This window comes from Scatophagus argus, chromosome 15 (assembly GCF_020382885.2).
Source record: "Scatophagus argus isolate fScaArg1 chromosome 15, fScaArg1.pri, whole genome shotgun sequence".
NCBI classification, from domain to species: Eukaryota; Metazoa; Chordata; class Actinopteri; family Scatophagidae; genus Scatophagus; species Scatophagus argus.
In genome coordinates, this window is record NC_058507.1 from 9,406,814 (window position 1) to 9,432,573 (window position 25,760).

At 43.0% G+C, this 25,760-nt stretch overlaps 1 protein-coding gene across 5 annotated transcripts in view; it reads left to right on the forward strand.

Moving 5' to 3' along the window:
- The first annotated feature begins 6,482 nt into the window (after positions 1 to 6,482).
- qkia (QKI, KH domain containing, RNA binding a) overlaps positions 6,483 to 25,760 on the forward strand; it is a 77,176-nt gene continuing 57,898 nt past the window's right edge. For 3 of the 5 annotated variants that reach the window (XM_046413687.1, XM_046413689.1, XM_046413690.1), the window contains exon 1: positions 6,484 to 6,940. In XM_046413687.1, coding sequence (XP_046269643.1) covers positions 6,796 to 6,940 — 145 coding nt within the window. In that variant the 5' untranslated portion in view covers positions 6,484 to 6,795. Of the gene's footprint in view, positions 6,941 to 25,760 lie in introns of all 5 variants that reach the window. The other 2 variants (XM_046413688.1, XM_046413686.1) reach the window with 1 other exon arrangement.

Consider the following 25,760-nt stretch of genomic DNA (forward strand, 5'->3'; position numbering starts at 1 on the left):
CACCAGCTACTCCAGCGTTCAGGTTGAGCCACTATCTCAGAATGAAGAGTGAATTTCTGAAAGCTGGCTCCACGGAGCTCAAGTTTGTCCTTGTGCATCTCCGTCTCACCACATCACAGTGGTGGCAGGCTAACAAAGGCTTTTGTATTGCAGTGAGCCATGCAACAAAAGCTACACAAACACACCGGTAGCGTTCTGTTGACTGAGGGGAAAAAAGAGATTGAGAAAAGTAGAGAAACAGCTAAGACTGAGAAAAGAAGAAAAAGACAATTATGGAAGAGGAAAGTAGCTCAAAAATGCTTGTGGTGTGTGTGTTACAGAGAGAGAGAGAGAGAGGGAGGGAGAGCGATATTGAATCAAGCAGAAGAGATACATCGTGCCTGAGCTCCAGTACAGACTAGCAGTCCGAGATGAATCCAGCTCCAAGAGAAATGAAGGGTAAGGAGAGGCTGTGTGGGCCGCGTCGAGTTGGATGGATGGAGGGACGTGGGATGTTGTGTCACCTGGTAGAGAGAGCTGTCGGCCGGGCCCGAGATTTAGGAGCAGTCAGCTGCAGAGAGAGGAATAAGAGACCAAAGGGGAGAAGGAGGTGGGGAGAGGGCTGCATTTTCTGTTTTTCACTCACAAGTGAAAAACAGAAGAGAGCTGAGGTGACAGCTGGCACACAACGACATCACCACGCTCCCTTATATGAACCGCATGCGGGTGCTTTGTTTATTGAAAATTGAATAATTCATTCATGTGGGTCACACTTATGATTAAAGTTGGGCTGCGTGTCACATGTTGCAACCCTGCGTACAGTGCAGGATTTATTAAGCATTCAGGATGTCTTCATCTGTCTTCCCTTTTATCACTTCCTTCCTTCTTTTCTCATGTCCCTACTGCTGAGCTGTTGTTCTTATTCCAGTGTTAGAGTCTCAAAACGCAGATTGTTAGGACCAGCATTGAGGGGATTGTGCTGTGCAACAGAAATAAATGCCCCCTTGGGAATGATTCGTCTTGTTCACGTCTGCCTGGCGGACTCCATGCTCATCCAGGGAGCTAGAGAGCATGTGCGAGACAGGACAGCACAATGGAGATTTATCTATCTGCCTCTCCATATGCCAGGTGTCTGTTTCGCAGGCTTAATTCAAGAGTGGAGGAATAACAGAAACACTTCGGAAGAGGAGATCATATTCTGTTTTCCTTGCGCAGCCCCCTGTAAAGCTCCCCTTAAATATTAATAACTTCTGCTAAAATTTCACATCCTGATTTACTGCTGAGGTTTGTGAGAGATTCTCTCATCTGTGATTCTGCGTGTGTTTAGATCCCAGAGTAGACCGCACCACAGGATTGATCCTTCTCTGAACAGATGTGATCAATGAGGATTCTCTCCATTACTCTCCTTCTCCCTCTTTCTCTGTTCTTCCTACTCCTCTTCCTCTCCTACAGGTCTTATCACTCAGAAACACTCATTTCTTCTCCTGCTACGTGGCTGGCAGGCGTGCACAAACAGGCCAACGAGCAAGTAAACAAATACGGGCATCTTCAGTGGGAACAGGAATGGATCCACGCTGTTAACAATTGGCAGGGACAGATGTAGCATCGGCAGGACTTCTTTAAGCCTTATTGACACCAGTGTGTTCTCCACAAGCGGAGGAAGGAAGAAGGAGGATTGGGTGAAACTTGTTTATCCTCAGCCTCTTTAAGTGCCCCTTCACTGTAGAAAGTGTGATTTTGTGTGCCCTTTCCTCCTGTTGATTGATGACGAGCAGGTTTAAGGTGGAAGTTGGGAAGCAATGTTTTCTCATCAGTGTCTTCTAGCAACCCCCACACCCACAAACACACACACACACAGGCAAGCAGGCAGGCCAACAGGCGTTTCCATCACCAGATTCCCAAACCATTGGAGCATCTAGACCACAACACCAAAGGTGACCTTTACCAAAATACCGATAGTTGTGGAGGCAAGAGAAGAACTGGTTCCTGGAAACACAGGAATGTTGCAGCGTCAGGTTGACTTATGATAGATTCTTCCTCATGCCGCTCCACATTGTAGCAGACCAGCTGACACTTTTTTTCTGTAAGAATAGTATGAATAGTTCATACTCTGATGCATAGTCTAATTTGTGAAGGATATGAAGAATAGCCTGTTGCACACATTTTACTCACTTTTGTTGAGCTTACTGCCAGTATCTTTTCTACAACCACAAATAATTCAAAAACCTGTGGAAGAAACACTTAGCATGGTTTAAGCTCAAGTTTAGGGTCAAAACTAGGCCATCTAAAATTGCAAATGCTTGTTTTTGTATCTATTCTGGCCTTCCATAACCCAGTAAATCATTCAGAAGGTAGGTGTCACATTTAACATGATGGCTAGAGGTCTACCTGCCTCCAACACCAGACCCCCCACCCCCACCTTCCCCCACAGTTACAGCTGTTATGGAATCCAGGGGAACGCGAATGTTAGTTACACTCACGAGGCTGGCTAAATCTGAATCAGGCAGTCCCCCATCTTCAGTAGTCTCAAACAAGAGGGAAGTGGCTAAATCTCTTCTGCTGTGTTCTCTTTTGGTTTTGCACCTTGTGTGATCAGTGGGTTGCCATTTAAAAATGAATGCACACGAAGATGTATGGAGGCCATTTAATGTACTGATTTTTGGAGAGTGAAACAAAAGAAGGAAAATGGCTGATTTTGTGTCTCACCTGCACAGTTATTTACACATGCTTCCTCTTCCTTCTTATTGTCTATTGTTCTTACTTTGGGTGATTTCGGGTCAAATAAATAATATTCAGTCACTGACAATAACAGATGCACACACACTGTTCAATACCAGCACACACAAACCAGTATGAGTGCAACAGTGCATGAACACACGAGCAGGGACGGGGCATTTGTCATGTCATGCTTATGATACGATTTAAAATGAATAATAGGTACATTATGTATTTCTCAGTACATGCTCTGTATATGCTGTGGTTGCTAGAAGGACATTTATTTCTGTTGCACTGTGCTCATACCTTCTTCAAAATGTAAATGACCCAGTTTCTGCCAGCACTTTTTCCCCCACAGTCCCCAAACTAGTAAGTCAAAAGAAAAAGGGAAAGATGTTGTTCTTGCTTGTATGTATGTGTGTTATCAGAGCCTGTGGGCCTCTGTTTGCCTCCTCTGGAGCTACGGCCCTTATCACAGACAGCCTTGCCTCGACAGAGTCAACGTCTCCCACTCACTTTCCTCCGACTGTGGCCCCCGAGGCGAGCTACAACCAGCTACAGGGGCCCTTCCGAGGGCCCCATTGTCTCCGACAGCATACAGTCAGTTGAAAACCCAGGGTACTCTCAAAGCTCATTGTGAGTGAGCTAACAGCCTCTCTTCAAAAGGGGCTAAACGCATGTTCATTAATTATCTGGATCCTTGTTAATTGGATTAATTGTTGAATAGAAACCGTGTTATTAAAAATGACGAAAACACAAGGGCAGGGGGAGCAAAAGGGGGGATTAATATCGTTTCTGTTTACTCTCAGGCTGTCAGAAAACACAAGCGTGCACAGGCTCATACACACACACATTTAGATATGCTCTGCCTGTCTGTCGTCTTGTCTCTCTCTCTCTCTCTCTCTCTGCCTCTAAATGTTTCTATTTCACACACATATCAACACACACAGAAGCTGTATGTGACCCAAGTCAAAAGAATGAGCGCTAGGCAAGGTGCAAATTAGCATGCTCACCGTTGAGATAAGAACTAAACCCATTTTCAAAGCTCCGAATAAATGCCAGATTCTTTTTGATGCAAGAAGTCTGTGACTTTTTCCATCGCTTATATTCAAAGATTAAGGGGGGAAATAAAAGAGAAACATAAAGTCAACACCATGAACAATTTAGCTATCTCTAACTCACATGAAAAATGGGCTTTTTCATTCCCTCTGCCTATCTACACGCTCTTATCCACCAAAATCACTTATCAGTATTAGGCTTCAAGGGATGTTTTATCATTCTGGCTTAAGATAGCACGCTGATATTGCAGACCATTCGAATGACAGGACTAATATTACATGTCCTGTGTAATTGGCGGAGGTGCAAAATGACAAGGCATTATGCATAAACCTTTCTATGTGTGTTTTCATATGGTCACTGGTTGGAATTCTGATAATCAAATGGTAAATACCATTCACTCCAGAAGTCAGTGAATATGCTGGCAGGACATTTCAGATATTACATTGTTAAATCCAGCCAATGCAAGGGTTCCCAATGTGCAGTGGGCCAATGGCGGCCCCTTAGAGGCATTTTGTGTGATTCTCGCAATGTATGCACAATATTTTTAATCATCAGCGCATTTCAATACTTTCACTTTCAATACCCTATATGTTTTATACACTACTTGACGAGCCACAAGTTGCATGTTACCTTATGGCACCTCACAAGTCTTTAATGTTAATCGTTTGTTTCAGTGGACGCTTCTGAAGTTTAACGTGTAGGTGAGATGGAAAAGTCACTGCAGACAAAAACACTGTACTGTTGGCAGGACAGATAAACTGATCTGCTGTACCTGCAAACGAGTAAATTCTGTGCTTAAGGGATTTTTAATGTTAAACGGCATTAAAATGACAAGTTCACAATCGTGTGCTTGCTCCCTAAATTGCCACTTGCTCATCAGAACTTTGAGAACCTCTGAACCGAAGTATATAAATGTCATTTTAATGTGCAGCTGCAAACAAAAGTCCAATTTAAAATAAAGCTTTAAGAAATTCATTAAGGAAATCATTTCTGCTCAGTTTAATGACGACTTCTCGAATATTTTAAGCAAATGAACTGATTCCAACATAGATAAGGACACTGGGTAATAAATCCTTGCCTCGGTATTAACTTTTCTCCTGCTTTTCATAGCACCAACAATTATTGTAATCAGGCTGATCAGACCTGCAGAAGTCAGTAAAACCTTTCAAGATTATCAACATTATTATTTTTTTAACATTTTGTCTCATCTGCAACAGGCCTGCCTTGTGTGAGATTCGACTGAAGCTCAACAATAACTATAGAAATAACATACTGTGTAGATGCTGGCTGAAGGGTGGAGAGGAATGATCCAGTAGACGTGTTGCACTGGTTATTAAGGCAACTGTATCTATCTTCCTGCTTTGATGTGGAGGCTCCTGTCGCCTGCTGCTCTCCCAAATGCTGTTATCTGGAGCTGTAGGACTGATTGCAGATATTTTTGTGGGGATATATGTGATATTTTTCACTGTGAGGCTGCGTTTGCAAGTTTAATATTTATATGTTGGAAAAGGGTGGCATATGTCGACAGAGACAGTGTAATTAGACTTGTCCAAAAGCATGACACTTAGTTTTGTTTAATCAATTTATTGGACAAATGTTAAGAGTTTGGTCTTAATATACTATCTTCTATACCAACACAGTGTCGACAAACTACAGCCAGAAGGTCATAGTGCAGCTGTCTGAGCATTCATGCATGCTGCGTGGGGACTACTTTTACAAAGACATGAGTGGGTGAGCAGTAAGTGGACCAACTGGATGAGGGCCAAGGTCAGGGCTCAGATTTAGATGGGCCCCTCTCAGTCAACAGCTGTTAAAATCAAACCGGACCAGTTGTGGTTTATTTTCACATGAGGCAGGATGTGAGAAACCGGAGGTAGCCGGGTTGCGTGTGTTCCATTGATCAGGGATGTTAATCTTCAGAGGATTGGTAGAAAGGTCCTCCCAAGGACAGGACAATGAAAAAGCTCTATTGATTAATGGAACCGTTGATCAATTGGTCCCAAGACAGATAACAAGATGTACAAGTCTTGAGTAACAAAAGGCATCTTGTAGGATATGGACAGCACAGGTTAATCTTTTTTTTCATATTTCTACACTCTAAAATGAAGCTTCCACATGAAAGGCTGGTCTACTACTTCGGTCACACACAAACTCTGTATATGAAATGGAAGACTGAACACACATTCAGCCCACGTATGGCCTCAAACCAGATCATCAGTTCATTCCAGCTGAGTAGACTCACACATGTCATTGCTAAACCACAGAATTACACAAGTCCTTGTTAAGTGTAAGTGTAACAGATAGAATTAAACATATAAAAAACCCAGAATTTTAAAAGTAAGGTAGAAACTAAAACCTCAGCAGACTCCACTTTTCACTTACAGTCTTCTCATCAGCGCTTCCTTTGGTGTTTAAGTTTTGAGGTCGCTGATTACAAGGGTCGAACTATTAGGACAGAGATGCTGTCGAAGTCTGGAAATGTTTGACTGCTGTAATGTCGCTATTAGTGGGGAAAGAGAGAAATAAGTGAATGTGTGTGCTATTCTGTGTTGACAACACTTCAGGAGCATTCCTGCGCACTGCACACCATTGGCCCGAATTTCTGTCCATCATTCCACAAACCTCTCCACCCTCCCCCCCCTAGCTCGAATCTGAGTGCTGATTGGTTCTCCCGCAAGTGCCCTGAAAGCTCTTGGCCAATAGCCGTTGAGGAGGACGGAGCCTTTCCGGTGGAACAGTCTCTCGCGCCGACAGTGGTGGAATCGAACGTCCCCGAGCGCACACGGCGTAGAGGAGAGTACGGCGCACGAGTCTCTGGAAGGAAGATAACGGTTTCTTTTTTGCCCCCCTCTCCGCTCAAACAGCAAGAACAAACCAAACCTGAATTTTTAGGGGGGTTTGCAGAGTCTTCTCATCACAAGGAGGAGGGAAGCGAGGGATTGGAGCCGCAAGTTTTTTTTCTTTTTCATTTTTTTTTCTCCTTTTCCCTAAAAAAAGGATTCTGTGTTTCGCGGTGGTTTGTTCTCCGCTCTCGCCGCAAAGATGATGGTCGGAGAGGTCGAAGTGAAGGAGCGACCGAGGCCGAGTCCCGACTATTTGATGCAATTATTAAACGAGAAGAAGCTTATGACCAGTTTGCCAAATCTCTGCGGCATCTTCACACACCTGGAAAGGCTTCTCGATGAAGGTAAATGGCAGTCTGGAGCGACGGGGGAGACGCCGGGGAGGGGGGGAAAGCGTGACCACGGCGCAGTCCGGTCTTGGCAAGGCTTCGCTGGGCGTCCCTGCTGCATAACGTTCTAGCATCTGATACACCAATATTGCTGACCCTGGCAGGCGTAGTAACACTCACAACTTCGCCCGAACAACACCTCACACTCAGAACAAGAAATCCAGTAGAATCCCTAATGAGTTTGTTGAACCCTAAACCACAGTCAGATGTTGATTTGGGAGTTTCGTTGCTAACGTTAGGCGTCCACTGAGTTTGTTCCTGCACTCCCGACTTTGTGGTGACAAGAGGAAAACTTTCTCTCACTCACTGAGAAAAAATCGGAACTGTCTATCGCTGTCAGCGTATTCCCAAAAATCGTTCACAGAGAAGTTTTGAAACACATTTCACGTTTATCCAACGCGAATCTCGATTAGTTTAGACGGGGGGCCTGATTCCACATGTTCCCCAGCAATTTAGCTTGGGTTAGCCACATTTTAAGCTAGCGAGCTTGGGTGTCTGCGTTCCGTTGAACTCTTACAAATCAAAGCGACGGCATTAACTTAGCTAATGTTACGTGTTTGAATAAGGACTAAGTCGGTTCATACGGCGTTTCGGGCAAATGTAGACAACTGTTCAAAAAGTTAACTTCCGCTTTCCTTATTTGTGTTTCGAGAGGTTGTGTTGGTTGTTGACCAGCGGTCGAGCTTTGAAGCACGGTGGAATGTGTCTGCTTGTTGCCCAAACAATGGCCAGCGAGTTGCTGCTGGGAGGGGGAGTACACGAAGATAATTTCAGCCGTCTAACTTTTTCATGAAATGGGGCGCCGTTTTGTTTGTCTCCCCTCACTCAGACACAGTATTTGTCGTCAACCAATGGTATGCTTCTCTCGAAAATATTTCCTTTCCTTTGCTACTGCAGCAGCCGTCGTGTTTTTCTTCTTTTTTTTTTTTTTGGCCAGTCAAGCGTGCTCAGCGATACCGAAATTGCGTCGCCTTTAGTCGGCTGCGCCGTCCGGAGATTGTTTGTCTGTCTGCGTGTATTTTCTACGCTTTGTCACTGATTTTAGCATATGCGGCGACGCTTTTAAACGAGCCTTTTTCGCCGTGAACGCTGATAGTATCAATAACATAAGCTGTTCTAAGCGGAAGGTTGGACCTATGCTTTATGTAACTGAGCTGGGGACACTAGAGAGCGCCACAGCCCCCTGGCAGACTGTCCCCATGCTGTGTGTGCTGGCGAGCTGGACACCATGACACTAGGATGAATAAAAATAATAGGCTTGAGACTGGCTCGCGGGATAAATGAGTGACTACGTGAACGTGAAGAGCTGTGCAGACCTGATAGTTTCGGTAGCGTGTCTGGATGAGTAGGCTCTGTAGTATGTAGTTGCTAAACCGGTTTGCAAAGATTTTCTTGCTTCCTTGATGGGTGATAAACAAGACACTTTTGACGTTAAGTGGATCATTTCCTCGCTGTCCCACCAGGAAAAAAAATGTATAACGTTAAACGAAAGTAGAGTGCGGTCCCTCTAATTTGCCAATTTGAACTGAAGTCTGGATGAACCTATATGACAATGTTAAAATAATTATGCCTAGAGAAGCTGGCACTTAAACTTTGAGGCCTGCAGAAATGTAATCCAGCAAATCACTCAAAGAGTTTTTAGATGCAAAAGACTCACAAATTTTCCAGCATGTGATAATATTTTTCCCACCTCTTTGCAAACAGATTTTTCTACTTAAAGCGCAAAGTTTGATTACTCTCCACACCCCATTCATGCATTACAAAAGAGGCATTATGGACTTGTATATTAAATCCCCAAAGAGTCATGCTTTTTGGGTCTCAATTGGGAATGATGGGTGTGTTGATGTTTTCATTGAGGGGCGAGTCAGGAAGCAAGCCTGTTTTCTTTTTGTCCCTTTCCCCTTGGCCGTTTCCCAGCCCCCATAGTCATAGATCTTAATGATCATCTGAACAGAATCGAACAGGGATCAGGTACAGTCTGTTCTTCTCATTTACTCCAGCGGCTCAGCCGTTCTGCCATTGTCACACTGTATGAGCAAAAGCAGCAAACTGTTTTCTTACTTCTGTGTGGTCAACAGTAATTTTTTGACCTCATGTAAAATTCATCTTCCACCTATTGGATTTTAATTTTTGGAGTTATCTAAGAAAATTGTTTTTTTTTTATTAAATGGACTGGGAGAAAATCACTTAACTTTTGTCACTTTCAAAATGTGGAAAAAAATAAAACAATTGTGACTTCACTTCCTAAATTTCCTGGTTTTTAGAAGGAACCTTTCTAACACAGCTGGGATACTGAGCTATTTTAAGTTTTTCTGGGGGTGAATTGTCTCGTGTCGTGTGTTAGGCTGATGGTTACCTGCTCATAGGAACCTCCAAAGCTGTGCACTAACTCCGAGACTAAGTAGGAGAGGAAAGACATTGCGCTTTGCAGACATGCTCTGTGCTAAATGCAACGTAAGCAGTGAGTAATTACTTTCAAAGACATGTATAGACACATTTCAAGTATTGCAATACTGTAACCACTAATTTTGACCCTTGGGGATTTACATTTACAGACTCAATATTTTGCTCCAAGTAAAGTAAAAATCATTAAGCTGATGTCAGAAATTATCGCTGGAACTGAGTTGTTCATTCTGTTTCTTTAAAAAGACCTTTTCTGACATGTGCTTTAGTGTTTTGTACCGTATGGTCTTGTGGCTCTGGAGGAGGAGAACTCAGTTCTGTGATGCCGATTTGGTCTGCAGCTTTTACGCGGCGCTCGTCACATAGAAAATGGATAAACATTCCCTTCAAAGTCATTTAAGAAATCATGACTGGGACGCTCACAAACCCTCAGTTTCAGTCTCACTGCTTTAAAGCCTCACAACTCTGAGGTTTACAAAGGTTTCCACAGCACTAGCCCAAACTTAACCCTGCTGCCAAGAATTGCGTGTGTGTGTGATGAAAGCCACCCCAGTGCAGAGGAGACCCGTCTGACTGTCTGGAACCTGTTAGGAGCTGTTTGCTTTGCTTTCCCCTTTGGATGGGGCTGAAGCTCGCTCAGATGCGATATTCAAGACCAGTCTCCGCCCACTCCCTGTCCCGTACTGGTGTAAACTGACCCCACCCAGTCTAAAACCAAATGCACAAACCAGTTTGAGCAACTGTTAATGATATAAAAATAGAGAGAAGAAAATGGCAACAATGTACAAAGCCACAACCCTTTCCGTTAGCCCATTGTTGTGATGTGTATGTTATAGTAATAGTTTTTTTAAATGGTAATTAGAAGTTGTGCAATAAGATTTTTTTAGAGTGATAACTGAAGAATGTTTTGTGACTATGGTCCTTGCCAACCGTAAACATTACACTCGACTGCAACTTCCAGTCAGACAGGATAGACTTCAGAAGGGAATCTTTAACTTGTGGTCGGACTTACTTTTGATCTGTAAAGTTTCTTGGTTCATTGTGGGTGTTGGGGTGTGTGGTTTTCTCCTCATAGTCTGTTGCAGGTATAGGAGACTTCACAGTCAGTTCTGTCACATTCAAAGTGGTTGTCTTGGCAAGGCCACAATTAAAGAACGGGTACTGCATGAAAAAGCTACAACAATAAGGAATTTAAGGGCTGTCCTTATCTGTAAACATTGATTTGTATTTGTATTTCTTTGTATTTTTTAAAGGTTTACAATGAGGACTGTTTCATTGCCTTAACTAATATTGAGCATCTGAGCTCGCTTCTGTTGTCAGACTTCCACGCCTCTAATGAGAGCAAAAATGTAAATGGTTACCATTGAATGCTTTAAACTCTTTACCAAATTGTCCATTCTCAAGAGTATACCCTTCCGACAGCTGCACATAACCCACCCAACGTTTTGTGCATGTCTACACAGCTGTTTCCACAGCGAAAGAAAGCTGACACCGCCCTTGAGTGCGATGACTGCCCCCGCCCTGCTTTAGTGGGCTTGGACGTCCCTGTTACGTTCTCAATAAGTGTGTAGTCCCTCAAGGTCACTGCGGCCGAGTGACAGGCCCCTTTTGAAATCCCCTTGCGTTGCAGTTGTTCATCTCCCTGAGGTGACACCTGCTATGGACTTTTTGTATTTCTTTTTACGATCTGCCAGCCAACAAGCTGCTTCAAATTGCTATATTTTCTCTTGGCAGGAGGAGACAGCCCATATAACATCTAGAGATGTTGCCTAGTAGCGAAGTGCAGGCGCTGTTGTAAGGTAGCAGAGCATAGGAGAAGGGGAGGATTTTTATTTATTTATTTATTTATTGTTGCGAAATGTGGGGAGTGTTTCTGTGGTAAATGGAATAGTCAGATTGATGAAAAGCATTTAATCCAAACTCCCTGTACCTTTCCTTACAGTCTCATTTTGGAGCTTTGTTTGTGTAATAGATTAAATGGTCCATTGTTCCATTGCACACTATGTGGTGGAGTCATGTCGCGCATCGTACCACATGTTCCCGGCTTCAGCATCCCCCCTTTGCATATGCAGTTTTATGTCTGCTTGTTTGTATTGGTGTGCCGTGAATTAACAGAACCTTCCCGGGAGAGCTGTCAGTGTTCGGAGGACAGGCTGTTTGCTGTCCACTGTGGTGCCTGTGTAGGAAACTGGTCCTTTGGGAGCAGCTGTTTAGAGAACAGATTTTGATAAATGGGAAAATGCGTTTTGTTTTCTACCTGAGGTACCATATTTCTGTCAGTTTGTCTATACCCCCCCCTTTTTTCCCCTTTGTCTTTCTGCATCTAGCTGTTGCAAGTCTGTGATCTCCCACTGTAGGTTGACCCCCGGCGTTCCTCAGCACAGAGCTAGACCTGTGCTAACCTTTGACATGCAATCAATTTGGCAGCTAATAAGATTTAGCACCGCTCGCAAAGTAAGATACTGCTCGGAGGTGCGAGAGAGCACAGATAGACTGACAGGAAGAGAGAACTGGGGGGTGGTAGGCCAGGACTGTTGTCGCAAACAGAAACCTGTTAATCCCCACCCCACCCCACCCCAGCCCTTTCTCTTCTCCCCACATTCTCTCCCAAAGCACCACTTATAAGCTGGAATTTAATTAACCGCAAGCCATTCTGTGAGCTGGTTTACTGAGCCGTCGCCACCAGTGAGAAAGCAGAATTGGAGGCTTTGTGCTGTCTTTCTCTGTCTGCCTCCCTCTTGCCCTCATGCAGTTCCTCTTTCTCAGTCTCTTCTCCCTTGTAATAAATTAGGTGGTGGCATAACTTTGACGGGGTGGGGTGTAAGGTTTGTAGCAGGACCCAGCATTGCCTTGCCTGTCTTTGTTCTGATGTACCCCTGTGTAGCAGCCTTGCAGTCCAGCAGCCCCACCACAGTGCCTGTGTGATCTTCAGTCCCAACCGCAGAACCCATCCTGCTCCCATGACCCCACTTCAGCACCAGCAGTGCCACCCCCCCAGCAGGTTCGCATGATAAAGTCATCCAACGACAGCTCTGCACTCTTATCTCGGGCCTCTATACCGTGTGTGCTCGGCCCTCCTTATCACTGCTGCCTCTGCTTGGCCTCCTGTCTTCGTGCCCTACCATGACTGCCTGACTATCTGGCTTGCTGTCTCCAAAACTAAGTGTTTTCGCTTCTATTACTACTGCCTGTTAAGAAAGCACATTTCCAGAGGCATTTTGTCTCTCTTTCACTCTTTGCTATTCCTCAAGCCTTAAACTCATCATATTAAAATGAACAGCAAATAAGGTGACCATCTGCACAGTGCCTTTCACTGAAGGTGTTTTATCATGTGCATTTTATCAAATATAGTTCCATTTATTTGCGTGTGTGCTAGATCTTGACAAGTAGTATTAAAGAGGAAGATGAATTAGGGTATGTTGTAATAATTGTGTCACAACAGCTCAGTGACACAAGCTTGTTAATTAAATTCGGTTGTTAATTCCCTTTTCTGTAGCCATGACTCCTCCCTTTGCCCTTGACCCAAGACAGGCTTGTACCTTTTTTTGGTCTCCATTTTTTTGTGTCTCATGCAAAAACATCTACGGGAAGCAACGCCTGTTTCAGGCAGGAAAGGGCTATGGGGAAGGCAAGTCAGTGGTTTGTTTTTCCTTCAGACGGTCGGGCAGGGAGTGGGGCTGTTTTCTTGCTGTGGTGTCAAGAGAAGCCAGCTCTTCTTTTGCCCTCTCCCACAGAGGTGGGTCTGTCTCTCAGCTTTCCTTTGACTAATTTAGATTACATCATGAATCATCGGTCCTGTCCCTCCTCCACACATTTGTGTGGATTTATAACACACACTATATTTCTCAGTATGTCCCCCAGTTAGTTTGTATTCATGTTTGGGCCACACCCTGTTAAATTCTTGGAGTGCTTCACATAGCACTCCCACTCCCCTCGCTCATAGTGCTCCCCCCTTTTTGCCTCACTCTTTCTCTTTCTGAATTTGTTTTTTAAGTATATGAACTGTAACAACAGTGTCTGACAGTTATGTTTTTCCAGAATCATACCAGCAACATTTGTCACAATACTTTCCCCATTTTCTTTTTAATCATAGTAAGGAGGCGAAAACATGAGCTGAATGCCCACTTTGTTCCTTTCTGACTCGCCCACCCTTCTGCATTCATTTTCAATCTCCTTTCAGAGTAGGAATGGCAACCGAGCATTGGCAGCCAGCTCAGGAATTTTACTGGGAGCACAGTCAGAGCACTTAACCTCCAACCTGGTGTTTGTTTTCCTCACACACCCTCTCATAGTGTGTTTTAGCTCTGCTCAGTGTGAATGCCATCCACAGCGAGCCATAAGGACTTCTTCTTAGCCGTATATATAAGTGTTGAATGAATAATTTGTATTTTGATAGAGCTTTTGCTTTGCTGGCACTAGCGAGCTCCACTCCAATTTGTAATAGTACCTCAGTAACCCAGTCCTGTTTTCTTAAATCTTCTCATTTTGTGACATTCACCCCTGTCTCTCACTTCCCTGTCCTCCTTATCTGGACCCTCTAGTACATGTTCACCCGCCCCCATCCTTGTGCAAAACATCCCAGTGAATCAGTCAGCCTGTGCTGTGCAGCTTTTGCCTTGGTTTCACTAGTTCCAGGCTTGCCGATAAATCAAAGATGAATAATTTACCTGTCCCTCAGCAGCCGGTGTTGTTTCTCTGAGGCTTGGCAAGAGCAGGCGGTGGTGCCATAACCTTCCCTAAGGGCCTCTAGAAAGTGAGGTGGCAGCAGGTAGTTAGATTCCTCTGTAGTGTTCTGCCATCAAATGTGAAGCGCTGGGAACTCCAAACTTTACCAGCTCTCAGCAGCCTCTCTGAAGCTTCAACACATTTTCATTCTTGAAATGTCAAAATCTATGTTGTACTATTCACACTGCACTGTTTTTTTCTTTGCTAAACACAGTGGGGTCCACTGCCATGTTTCAGTCTAACCATTAATATCTAAAACACCAATGCCAATGCAAATTTTTGTTAATGGTTTTTATTTTCTTCTTCCATGTATTTTGTACTGCAGGGTTCTTCACCACTTGCTTCAGTCTGAACCTAAGCTGAACCTCTACTTGGTTGTAGTTTTTAGATGCTATTACATTAATCTCCATGTCTGTTTGTGTAAACTCTTCAATGGTAACTGTAACATTGTCTTTAATAGATCTGTAAAAAAGCTTTCCAGAGTCTTATCTTTGTCTGCTAGACAAACTGATATTGTTTGATGTGGCCTTGTTTAGACTTGTTTTTATGTTGAAGAAATGGCTTGGAAGGGGCTGCTCTCACAGTAATGCTTCAGTTTGACAGTTTGTTTGTAGTTTACCTAGGGCAGCCATTCAACTGGCTTTGTATCCTGAATGCAGATGATGTCTTGTAGAGATGTTTACCTCTCTGTTTTTACATAGTGTTGTCCCTTTAGGTTTCCCTGATCTTGCTCTGGATGAAATTGATGTGTTGTGTGAAAATCTTTCTGCCTTGTGTTGGACTGTCACCCTGGGATGGCTTTTCGACACTGAAAAGAACAAATCAGTGCCAAAATAAGCATTGCCAGCATTGATCCAAACAACTTTAAATATTTTTGTTTGATGTCAGTGTAGTAGCAGTAGTGGTAAGACAAACCCAATTTCACCCAGGGATCAATAAAGTATTCTGAGTCTATAGGATCCCAGATCCTAACATCAGTTTTTAAAGAACAGCATCATAACAACCTCCTCAACGTTTCACACTTGAACACTTCACGTTATGTATTTCTGTATAGAAATATTTACCAGTTTATTCTGACCAATTCAAAAGCAATAAATAGTTGACAAAGACTTTTGGACTCCACTCCACTGTTGCTATTGTGTTATTGTGCAGAGTGCCTCTGGCTCTCACACCTTTACTAACTGCTAAGTCTTTTTTAAAGACTGTGAAACAGGTTTGATCTAGGGCTGACCCAAATGTTTTGAAGCTTGTACCGTTGCCATGGTAATTGATATCCAGTATTTGCAGGAACGAAAGCTTATGTCGATTGCACGTAAAAAGAGGAAAGCGACAGATAAAGAGAGAGAGAATGGAGCACTTCAGTGCTGTTTAAGTAGTCTCAAAACCTGCAAATATAAAAACCAGAGAGGGAGCATTTCTGCACTGCACGCACAAATGCGGTCCTGGGGATGCACGGGGAATGTGATGAGTGCGAGCTCGTCCGTGAATGCTCCCAGCCACTTAATGCTCACTTGTTAAGTTTACTTTTGAGACTTGTGAAGCAGGGACAGTGGCTGATGTCTCCCCTCTTTTGCTCATCTCTCATTAGACCCCCACCCCACTCTTTCCCCCCTACTGCTGTGCAGAAGGTGCGTAGCCACAAAGCAGTCAGGTTACGAGGCTTTCTGTAAGTACAGTGAGCTCCGTGTCAGTGTGGGATGTTGGTAAAAGCCCGAATTCTACACCGCAGTTATTTAAGGTCATGGTGTTTCTAACATCTGCACTTGACCTACCCTCAATCACTGACGCCATCCTGCACAGGCTTGTGATTGAATGCTCAACGAGTAATTGTGCTATCTGCTTTTAGTAATGGATTTTATGCTGGGGGAAATTTTTATTTATTTATTTTTTTTACAGTTTTCTTGCACAGAGCTGTCACTTCCTTCACACAAGTTTTTATCCGCTGTTCTCCCTACCTGCTCAGCAATATTTCAGTTTCTTGATCAGTGTTGCGTGTCTCTGACAGTCACACGTAGTTAGAATGTTGGCCCAACTAGAATTACATGTGTTGCACAGTTGTGTTTTACAATGGCTGCTTGCTCTACAGTCTCTACAGGCTCTATAATGTAAAACACAAGGCATCCCGCCCAAAGTACATGAATGAAGTCGGAGTCATGCGACTGCATGTGGAACAGTTTTCCTCTTTCGGGTTGTTTAGAGTTTGTTGCTGCAGGTCTGTTTGTGATGAGACTTAAGTCTGTCCTTATCAGTTCAGTGATTGGGAGGAGATTACAGAGCAGAAATAATGAGTGTTTTTGTATGATTAGGCTTTAATCGGTGTAACAAAGAGGCTCCTTAGCATCGTGTGTAATATAGGAAAGACTTGCATAAAAAAGTGCCCACAGATAGCCGGCAGGAAAGAATATGCTGTGTATATGAAAGGGTTAGTGAGCATGATCCTCGTTCCTGCTCAGTTGATTGATTGTGGTTGCTGAAAGGAAAAAAGACAAGCAAGGCTGCTGAGCGAGGGGAGGATAGTGAATGTGATAAAGAACAGTGAGGGAGACAGAGGATTCCTATGTGCTGTGAATGAGGTCATCTGGTGGGTTGTGAGGAAGGTCACTGACCCGTCCCTCAGCTACACACTCTGCCCTCCTGTCTTTCCCTTCCTCCCCCTCAGCTAATGATACACAATTGCTTTTTGTACTTTAATGAGTCACACGCACACCCTGGGCCCTTCCTACCCGTTCACATAGAAGTGTACACAGAACTGCTGTCTGTGAAACGAGTCCGATACATTGCAAGGATTTTTTGTGTACTACGTATATCGCTTGGCCTATTGTCTCTGCTGAATGTACAGTGCTGAATGTACTATTCACAAAGCTGCTGGTGTGATTTATGCAGCCCAAAGCCCTGCCATCTATACTGTTGTCATAGTGGAGTGGTGATAGTTGAAGCAAATTAGAGTGTGTTGAGGAAAGTCTCTGTTGCTCTTTTCTCATATTTTTGTTGTCAGCACAGACCTTTCTCAGTGTAAAATTCTGTGGCAAAAAGAACAGGAGAATGTTAACATGCTTTCTGTGGATCAGTGCAACCCAAGCAAACAAAGCCAAGCTCAGGACATGTCCTTACATTGCCTTATATTGGTGCACCATGAATGAAACAATGAACACAACAGTATATGAAGTAGCAATCAGTCATAATCTTCATTTTTGAACCTATGAAGTACTCTCTACGCTGAAAGACAGTAGCAGCCCTGTCATCTGTGTGTTTGTCCTGTAACTAGTCGTTTTTAATTCCAATATATAGGGCCTCTTCAGTACATCTGCATTAGCATGCATTGATTGTACTTGCAGATACCAAACCATCAAAAAATCTGGGATATGACCTCATTCTAGAGATCCACTCAAGATCATCTCTAACCCACCATTACTTTGCAGTTTTTTCCTCTGACCTCAACTAAAAGCCTGGATCACATCAGTGACTAATATGCTCTCCATACTCACTTGGTTACATGGCTCACAATTATTAAATAGACAACCAGTGTAAATTGCCATTGACAGTAACTTGCAGATGTGCAGAGACCCTCCTGCTGGGGCGTTTGACAGGTAACACAACTTCTAATTGAGGTTAAAAAAAAGTTAAGACAGAATATACAACCAACTGGCATGGTTTTACAGTTTCTATCTGGTAGATGCTCCTGTAGTGTACTTCAGCTGTCATTTCTGCAATCTCTGCCCAGCGTCATTATGGAGGAATGTTGCTGATAATAAAGAAGGTGCTCACTGACATGAACAAGTAGTGATTTGACTGAAATTGCTATTTTTTTGGATTGGATAGGTTTCTAATCCACCTTTCATTCTTTGGATGAAACAATTTATTATAAACTGTAGTGGTCCTCTAGGGAAAGTTAAAGGCAGCTGAGAATGGACGGTGTGTGAACACAGCAGGGGAGACAGGTGTGGGCATGAGCAAGGTGCCAAGGTGCCAGCTGTTGTTGACACCTTAAGGTGAAGAATAGTCTGCCGGGAGATGGACTTGTCTCTCTCTCTGTCCCCTCTAATCTTTCTCCTCCACTTCCTGTTCCACCCCTACTCTGCTTTCTTGGAGAGTGTTTGTCTGATGTAAGTTTAGGGTGTTTGTGATGGGAGCTCTTTCTGCAACCTTATTTTTATTGAGCATCTGACACTTTCGATGAACCAGACCCTGCGGTATTTTGCCACTCCTCCTTCCTCATCCCCATGTATATAATCCTGCTTTCCTTTTCAGCACCCCAGATGCACATATGCGGTTTTCTTTCTTGCTGTTACTTTTTCCTTTCTGTCTTAAACATCTACATGCATCCCTCTCATCTGTTTATTTTACATTGTCTTCTATCGTTGTCATAGTGTTTTCCAAAGGAGAAAATCAGTATCTGTTCTCCCAAGAGGGGTGACTCATTTTTCCTGGCTTTGCCTTTTTACCTATTTATTTTAGTGGAGTGACTCTACAGTTCCTGTCACCCTCTTTTCCCCTCTGTCTTTGTGTTCTCTCCAGTTTCTTCCATTTGTTTTCTCTTTTGTAGCTTCCTGCTCTACTCGTATGTGACTATGTGTAGCAAAAATCCAGCCTTGGGGCTACATTGCCTCTTTCATGTGAGGACCAGTGGTGACATTAAAGGCCCGCTGCGTGGTCTGTCGGTTTGCATCAGCTCAGCTCTCACTGTCTGCGCTCAGGATCCTGGTATGTGCTTGGTTCTCCCTTGATCACTCCCAAATTCAAAATATTGGTTGGTGCATCCGGCTCTAATTGTACGCATGCATATGCACTTGCAACCTCATAGGGAATGCTACCTCTATCCTGTCTTCGTGACACTCTGACCTGGTTGTTACAGCCACTCCAAGGTGTTTGTCCTTTAAATGATCTAAACGGTACATTCAACATGACTCGGCAGACAAAATAGATCAAATGGATGATGTCCTGAACCAGACAAGCAGACCAAACATGCAGCCTGAAGAGCATATCTGATGATCTGCATGCAGAAAGGAGTGATAAAGGGGTGGTCTTTTCCTTCTCTTTTCATTGTCAGTCTTAATATCTGGAAGTGCATCAGACACAAAGAATTTTTCGGCATCTTTAAACAGTGCCAGGCCTGTTTGTTAGAGAATCAGTATGTACTACTTTGACTTACAATTACCTACACTTGCTCACAATCCATATTTGGATACTTGGCCCAGAACAATTTAAGTTCTGGCAGAAGACCACAGATATTCATCCAGATATTTAACACATTTCTTGTATGTCTTATTTGTATTTTGCAAGTGCAGGCATTTGAAGTGGTGAGATTCAGATGCTGGAAAATTACTATGTCAGGCTGTGAAGACAGTGTGCTGGCACAAAGACACAACAGTAGCTGTGATGTGGGTCTGTGTGTTGGGACACGAATGACTTAGTGTCTGTTGGAGTTGAATTTAAGATGGTACCTTCAAGCCCAAGCAGGCACCGCCCCTGGGGATGTAACCTGTTTGTCTTCATTTGTTCATAACTTATGTCTGCAATTTCATATCGCTAAGAAATTTATACAGATATAGTACAGTTCCTCTACCGAGAAGAAATAGAAAGTCAAAGCACTAGTGTTACGGATTAGCTGTTAACTAATGACCTTTTTGTGTCAGTGGTTGCTTATGGTGATGGTACACAGCACACTCTTGAGTGTACCAGTCTCGGCTATAACTGCTTTAGACTGAGGCCACTTTGAAGGCTTCAGTTTATGGTCCTGTTTAATTGTTTTGCGTTTTCCTCAGCAGGGTGTCGAATGTTGTCCCTCTCATTATTTTAGTAAGGGTAGGCTGCATTACTTTCAGCCCAGTGGACCCCTTGGCTGGTAACAGGTGATTGTATATCGAAAAGAAAAGAGGACGTTGAGCTGTCTTCATTAAAGCTCTGTTGTGGTTTTTGTTCAATGAAATGCAACCCACTATAACTAGATCACAATGGACAACATGTAAAGCAACAATAGAGTTGAATCAGTGGAGGAGTGTGCCACAAAGGTTGGAGTTGTTGCAGGGCTTTTATATTTGGTTGCATCGTATTTGTAATATTTTAATTACAGCCCATTGATTTAGCATGTATTAACGTGCACACACCCTAGAAAGGTAGGGCACATGGGGGCTGGTATATCTCACTGTTTCTATTTATTGTTTCTTCAGATAAATCAAATTTCAGTAGGTGACAAAGTATTTAAGGTACCGCCTTTGTCTCATTTTGATCCAATAAAACCCCTATTGCTATAAATGAGAGTTTCCAATTAGTCAATTAATTTGTTCATTAGAAGAAAGTTAGCTACCAGCTGTTTAGAGAATCAATTAATGGTTTTAATCTTTTTTTTTTTTTTTTTTTTTTTTAAGCAAAGATGTTAAACATTTGCTGGTTCCATCCTCTTCCAACCTCCATCCTAAATGTAAGGATTTGTAGCTTTTGTTCGTTTTGGACTGTTGGCTGGACAAAAAGAATCAGCTTGAAGACATCACTTTGGGGTTTGGGAAATTGTGATGGGCATTTCTCACATTTTTGACATTTTATAGACTAAATAATTAAAAATAAATAAGCAGATTAATTAGTATTGAAAATAATCAGTTTATGTCAGTGTTCAGGTTTAATTCTCTGGATAGAAGATGTGACTGTCTGTCACTGAAAGTAAGATTGAAGATTACTGCTAACAAAACATATCTGAAGTCAGTTGTCGCTCTGTTCTGAGCATCAGTCCTTTCTTGTTGTAATCAAGGGACCTCGTTCTCTGATAATGAGCGAGAGAAAGAAATGTTGGTGTTCCCCTCATTCTGTCACTTCCCCACCTACTAAACACATATTAAATAAAGAGATTTTTTTCAATCTGTTTGTTGACATTCTCAATACTGCTCTTCTGGCAGGCTCCTGCTGCTCCCATCTGTTCCTCACAAAAACTCACTAGAGTGGATGTGAAAGGTATACTGTTAAAATGCAGCCTCTGTCTTATCCTTTCTCTGTGTTGCCATTTGTCAGTGTTTAACTGATGGAACCATTTGGTTTTTTTGTACTGACCTAATCAGATTATTTGAAATCATTTTGATGCATGAGTATTTTTCCCTTTGGATCAGAGGACAAAGATAGTTTGGATCACAGAGTCATAAAGTCAAAAAATCTTTTTGAACTGATGGTGGGGAGTATGAGAAATTGTCTTCCCTCCCACCCTTCTTTCTTTCCTATTGGTTATGAGCACTGCGGTCTCCTTAGTTACAGGGGTGGGGACAGGAAGCACCGTGCCTGTTATCTTCTCCAGTCACACTGACAAGCCAGAGCCTTTCCTTCCTCGCTCTTCCTCTCTTGTTTCCTCTTCTGACAGCTGGACCTTTCCTGGCATTGTTGCATGACGGATGGGGCAGCTGTGTGTAGGGGTAGACACAGTTGAGATGTGTGTAATAGATTAATAATGTTCAGCGCCTTTTAGATCCTCTCATTGGTGAACAGTTATTCCGCCTAACTCGTGGGTCAGCGAGTTGTTTGAGGCATTGTCATTTCAGACCCCTCCAGGTTGTGGACAAAGGAAAGGGATACCCCCTTTTCACAGGCCAGTGGAAAAGGTTCCAGGGCAACAATCAACACAAAATGGGAACAGAAGCTGCTCTTCCTAACCACAGACATGCACCCCATCAGCATGCATCCTGCCTCTTCATCCTGTTATTCTTCCCATTTCTTATCTTGTATTCTCACATCTTGTTGAGCTCACAGCATGCATCCTGTCCTTCATTTTACATAGCATCCCCTGAATTGTAGTGTGTGTGTGTGTGTGCATGCGTGTGTGCGCGAAAGGATGCATGTTTATAAAAGTATGCCTGGGCCTCAGTGAATAAAACGGTCGTGTTTCTAGATGCCGTAGTAGTGCATGTACTCCCACCGAAGCACTGAGGGAAGAGTTAAACAGGTTAAAGCAGCCTGAGAGAGGGATTCTTGAGTAGCACCGTGCAGTACAGCTCGGGTCTCGCTTTTGTTTGTTTGTGTGCCTGATTTCACTGGCAGGTAGTGTCTGTGAAATGAGTTCCCACGAGATGCAGAAGAACCAACAATCTGTTTGGCTGTTTTCATGCATGCTTTGCTCATGCTTTGACTGTGTGTTTGTGCTCATACAGCGAATCCACCGATTTTTACTGCTCCTGTTGTAACTAGGCGTCCATTATGTTATTTACTTATTTACTCGGATACAGCTTATATCTCAAGGAAGTAAAAAGTGAGCTCTGTACTTGTATTGTAGCTCAGTCGAAGCAAGCTCTTTCTTTCTTTGGACCAAGATTTGTGAAACCATTTTCATTTCATGAGGTTACACTCTTAAAGCCAGCCTGTTAAATGAATGTTGCTGTGGCTTCCAATTTAACGCTACATATCGCTCCCCTTTTAGATGGCAAAAGCAGCAGTGAAATAGCCTATCGTTGCTTGGTATTTTAGAAGGAGCCTGAGTCTGCATTTGTGTGCATTAGGTTGGCTGTTTCAGCTAAGCTCTGGTATTGGGCTGCTTTTAAAGGTGAACCGAGGAGAGAGGGAGTATTAGCACAGAACTCTAGATTAGATTTTGCTGTGCTGGATTAGAATATCTTCACAATTGCTGAATAATTAGCAATATTAAGAAATTACCCTGAGAAGGAGCTTTTAGTATTCTGTTAACTACCATACTAACACTCCCCGGTGCTTCCTGTAAATCGTATCTGTGGGAGTGTGTGAAGGAAAGAAAACAGTTTCTGTAGCTGTCTGCCTTGCTCTCTCGCCTTGGGGTGCCTTCCTCAAGTTTAGATGTGTGTGTGCGTGCATGCACTCCCAAGTTTCACCCCAGGATACCGTTGAAAATCCCCCCACGCAGAGAGTAATGAACGCTGGCCCCTTGCGGCAGCCATTAAGAGTAAGCCATTATGGTTCAGTATTGAGCCAGCCCTCCCTGCCAGTTTCACCTCACTCTGTGGTAGACCCCACTGAGCGCACAAAACTGGCACTCCTATGGCTCATTGAGCTGCCAGCGTGCCCCCTACCAGCTCTCAGTCTCATAAAGCAGTTCCACATCATCAAATGTGATGATCCCTTGTTCTAATTTTAGTCTGAAGTCTTAATAGCTCAGCAGATACTGTCTGAACCACTCATTTCACTGCGGTATTGTGAGTGAGGTGGATAAGATGTTCTTTTTTTTTTTGCTTCAACTTTTTAGTGTTCATGTGAATTATTTACTTGAGAAGATCAGTTACTGAGCCCTTTAGTAAAATAAAGTATCTTTTTATGTATTTTTACTTATACTACTTTTTTTTACTTTACTTATATTACATTATACTTATTTTCTCTTCCCACTTGATTGTGTCTCAGAAGCTGTTTTGGGACTGCATCAGGATTTTCTTCGTTGGTCTTGCCATCTCAGGGCATTCTGTAACAGTTACTTCATGGCCGTTTGACAGCTGTTTAATGACTTTGCCTCACTGATAATCATTACCACAAAATTGTCATCGTAATGCTTTTTCAAGCCTCGGTTAACTGGCCTACTTTTGAGCCATGTTTTCCAGGACAATTACAACACCTGTTTATCTGTCACCGCTGGTGCTGGAGTTGTCAAGTTACTGTAGTCACTCCAGTAAAACGGTGACTTCTGTTGTGCCAAGACATTTTGTTAAATGCAAGACAGCCTTTTCAAATATATTTTCCCAACGCGTGGAAATGTCCATGAACTGAAAATACAAACTCTTGACTTCCCAGTTTGTTCATCCACTTTTTTTTCCATCCTATTTCTGCTTCTTTCCTGCCTCCCCTCCCCTCAGCTCTTGGCTCTGCCTTTCCTTTGGCCCCTCTCTCCTTGTCTGCCCTGTCTGTTTGCTTTGTTTAATCACCAAACTAACGTGCTATGACACGTTCCTATAGCCCACCGTCACCGTTCCTGCCAGCAGTCGCAGAAAGCCACATTCAGCTTGGCACTTCTTCCCCTTCCTGCATGCAGTCACAGCGACAGCCCCAGAAAACATTTGCATTTGCCACCGGTTATGATTAATGGCTTTGCTGATTGCTGTTCTTGGCCATCACCACACCTACACATTCTGCTTTTAGCGTACATATTGTCAGGGGTTCAACCAGAATGGAGGAGGAGGAGGTAAACTGTGTGTCCAACTTCTCAATATGTCTGACGTAGTAAGCAATGTGGGGATGTGCTCAAGCCATGGTTTTCATTTGATAGGCCAAACTTAATTTTGACAAGTTGTTATAAGGCAGGCCTTAATTTCTGTGTTTTAGGAGAAGCTCTGCAATACTTACTTTTACATTACACTAAATTATATATTTTTGTCAAATTATCATAAATGTCTTAGGTATATAATTGTTGTAATCCACTGCTGTCAGTCATTTGGATAAAAATGTTTAACCAGCAGGAGTTGGCGTGGGAGAGTGTGGAGCTGATGTATAATAGAGAGCAATAAATAGGTGGCAGTGGCTGGTAAAGCAAGGTAGAGGAGAGATGTAGCACAATTTCCTACTTGGTTCCTGCTGTATTTGTTTAGCAGATTTTTCCTCTAAGGCAGTTTCCCCTCTCCTTCTGTGTGGAGTGTTTATTTCTGTGGGTCCCCTCTCTCAGAGGAGTCTTGCCTACAAACACACAAAAGCTCATTAGCTCATGTGTGTGTGGGTGTTTCAATGTTTTTTGGGTGTTGAGTTTCTATGTATTTAATATATGCTTCAGTTTTTGTCAGGGCACACATGTTTCTGTGCATTGTTTGACCATAGCTAAATATGATCTTAGTTGTTATCTTGCTGTTTGTTTTCAGGCAGCTTCAGCTCATTATTGACGATCAGAGAACAGAACGTGCCGTTGTTGGGGATGTAGTTGTCCGGGATATACTTTCGGCAATTTCTGCACCACAGTCTATGTAAAAAAGATTGTGTTACTGTAAGTGTGTGTGTGTAAGCATTTTATTGGTGCATCAACCGTCCGTTTCCAATCTGGATGAAAGTATAGTTCCTCTGTGTCTTGATCATGCTTGTATATGGGAATGTAATATATTTTTTTTGACCTGGCAAAGAGAGGGGAAAATCCCGACAACATTTTTCATCAGTCATTTATTTAGTTGCGTATCTACTTAAAGACCCAATGCTGGAGCTGGAGCTGGAGCATTTTACCCAGCCTGCCTTAAGAGAATCCCTGACACACAACATAAATCTTTCCCTCTGGCTGCCAGCAAACCACACTGTCGTTTCTGTCTGGAAACATTTAGACCCCTCAGCCGGTGAGGACCAGTGCTGATATCCACATCATGTCAGGGTTCAGGAACTGTGTGGACGAGGCACTGTAAAGCAAAGCTCAGACAATAGATATTTTGCAGTGCTATTATGAATTTGATAGTTAGAAACAGAAATAGACTGGGAGATCATTAAGAGATCATCACTTAGATTTAATTGATAGGTTAATACTCTATCTCGCACTGCTTGCATGTTGTCGGTCATTGCAGTTGCGGATTCCTCCTGTCACACTGTGATGTGACTGCTTAATAGTGTAACTCCCATGTAAGAGATGGGCGACAGAATTCTCTTTTGTTATTCTGTGTTAAATTATTGTGTGACAAATATACAGCTGAAGCTAACATGATGCTTCAGCAGTCTGGGTTTGTCAAATCAAGTATCTTCCAGAGTTATTTTTTTC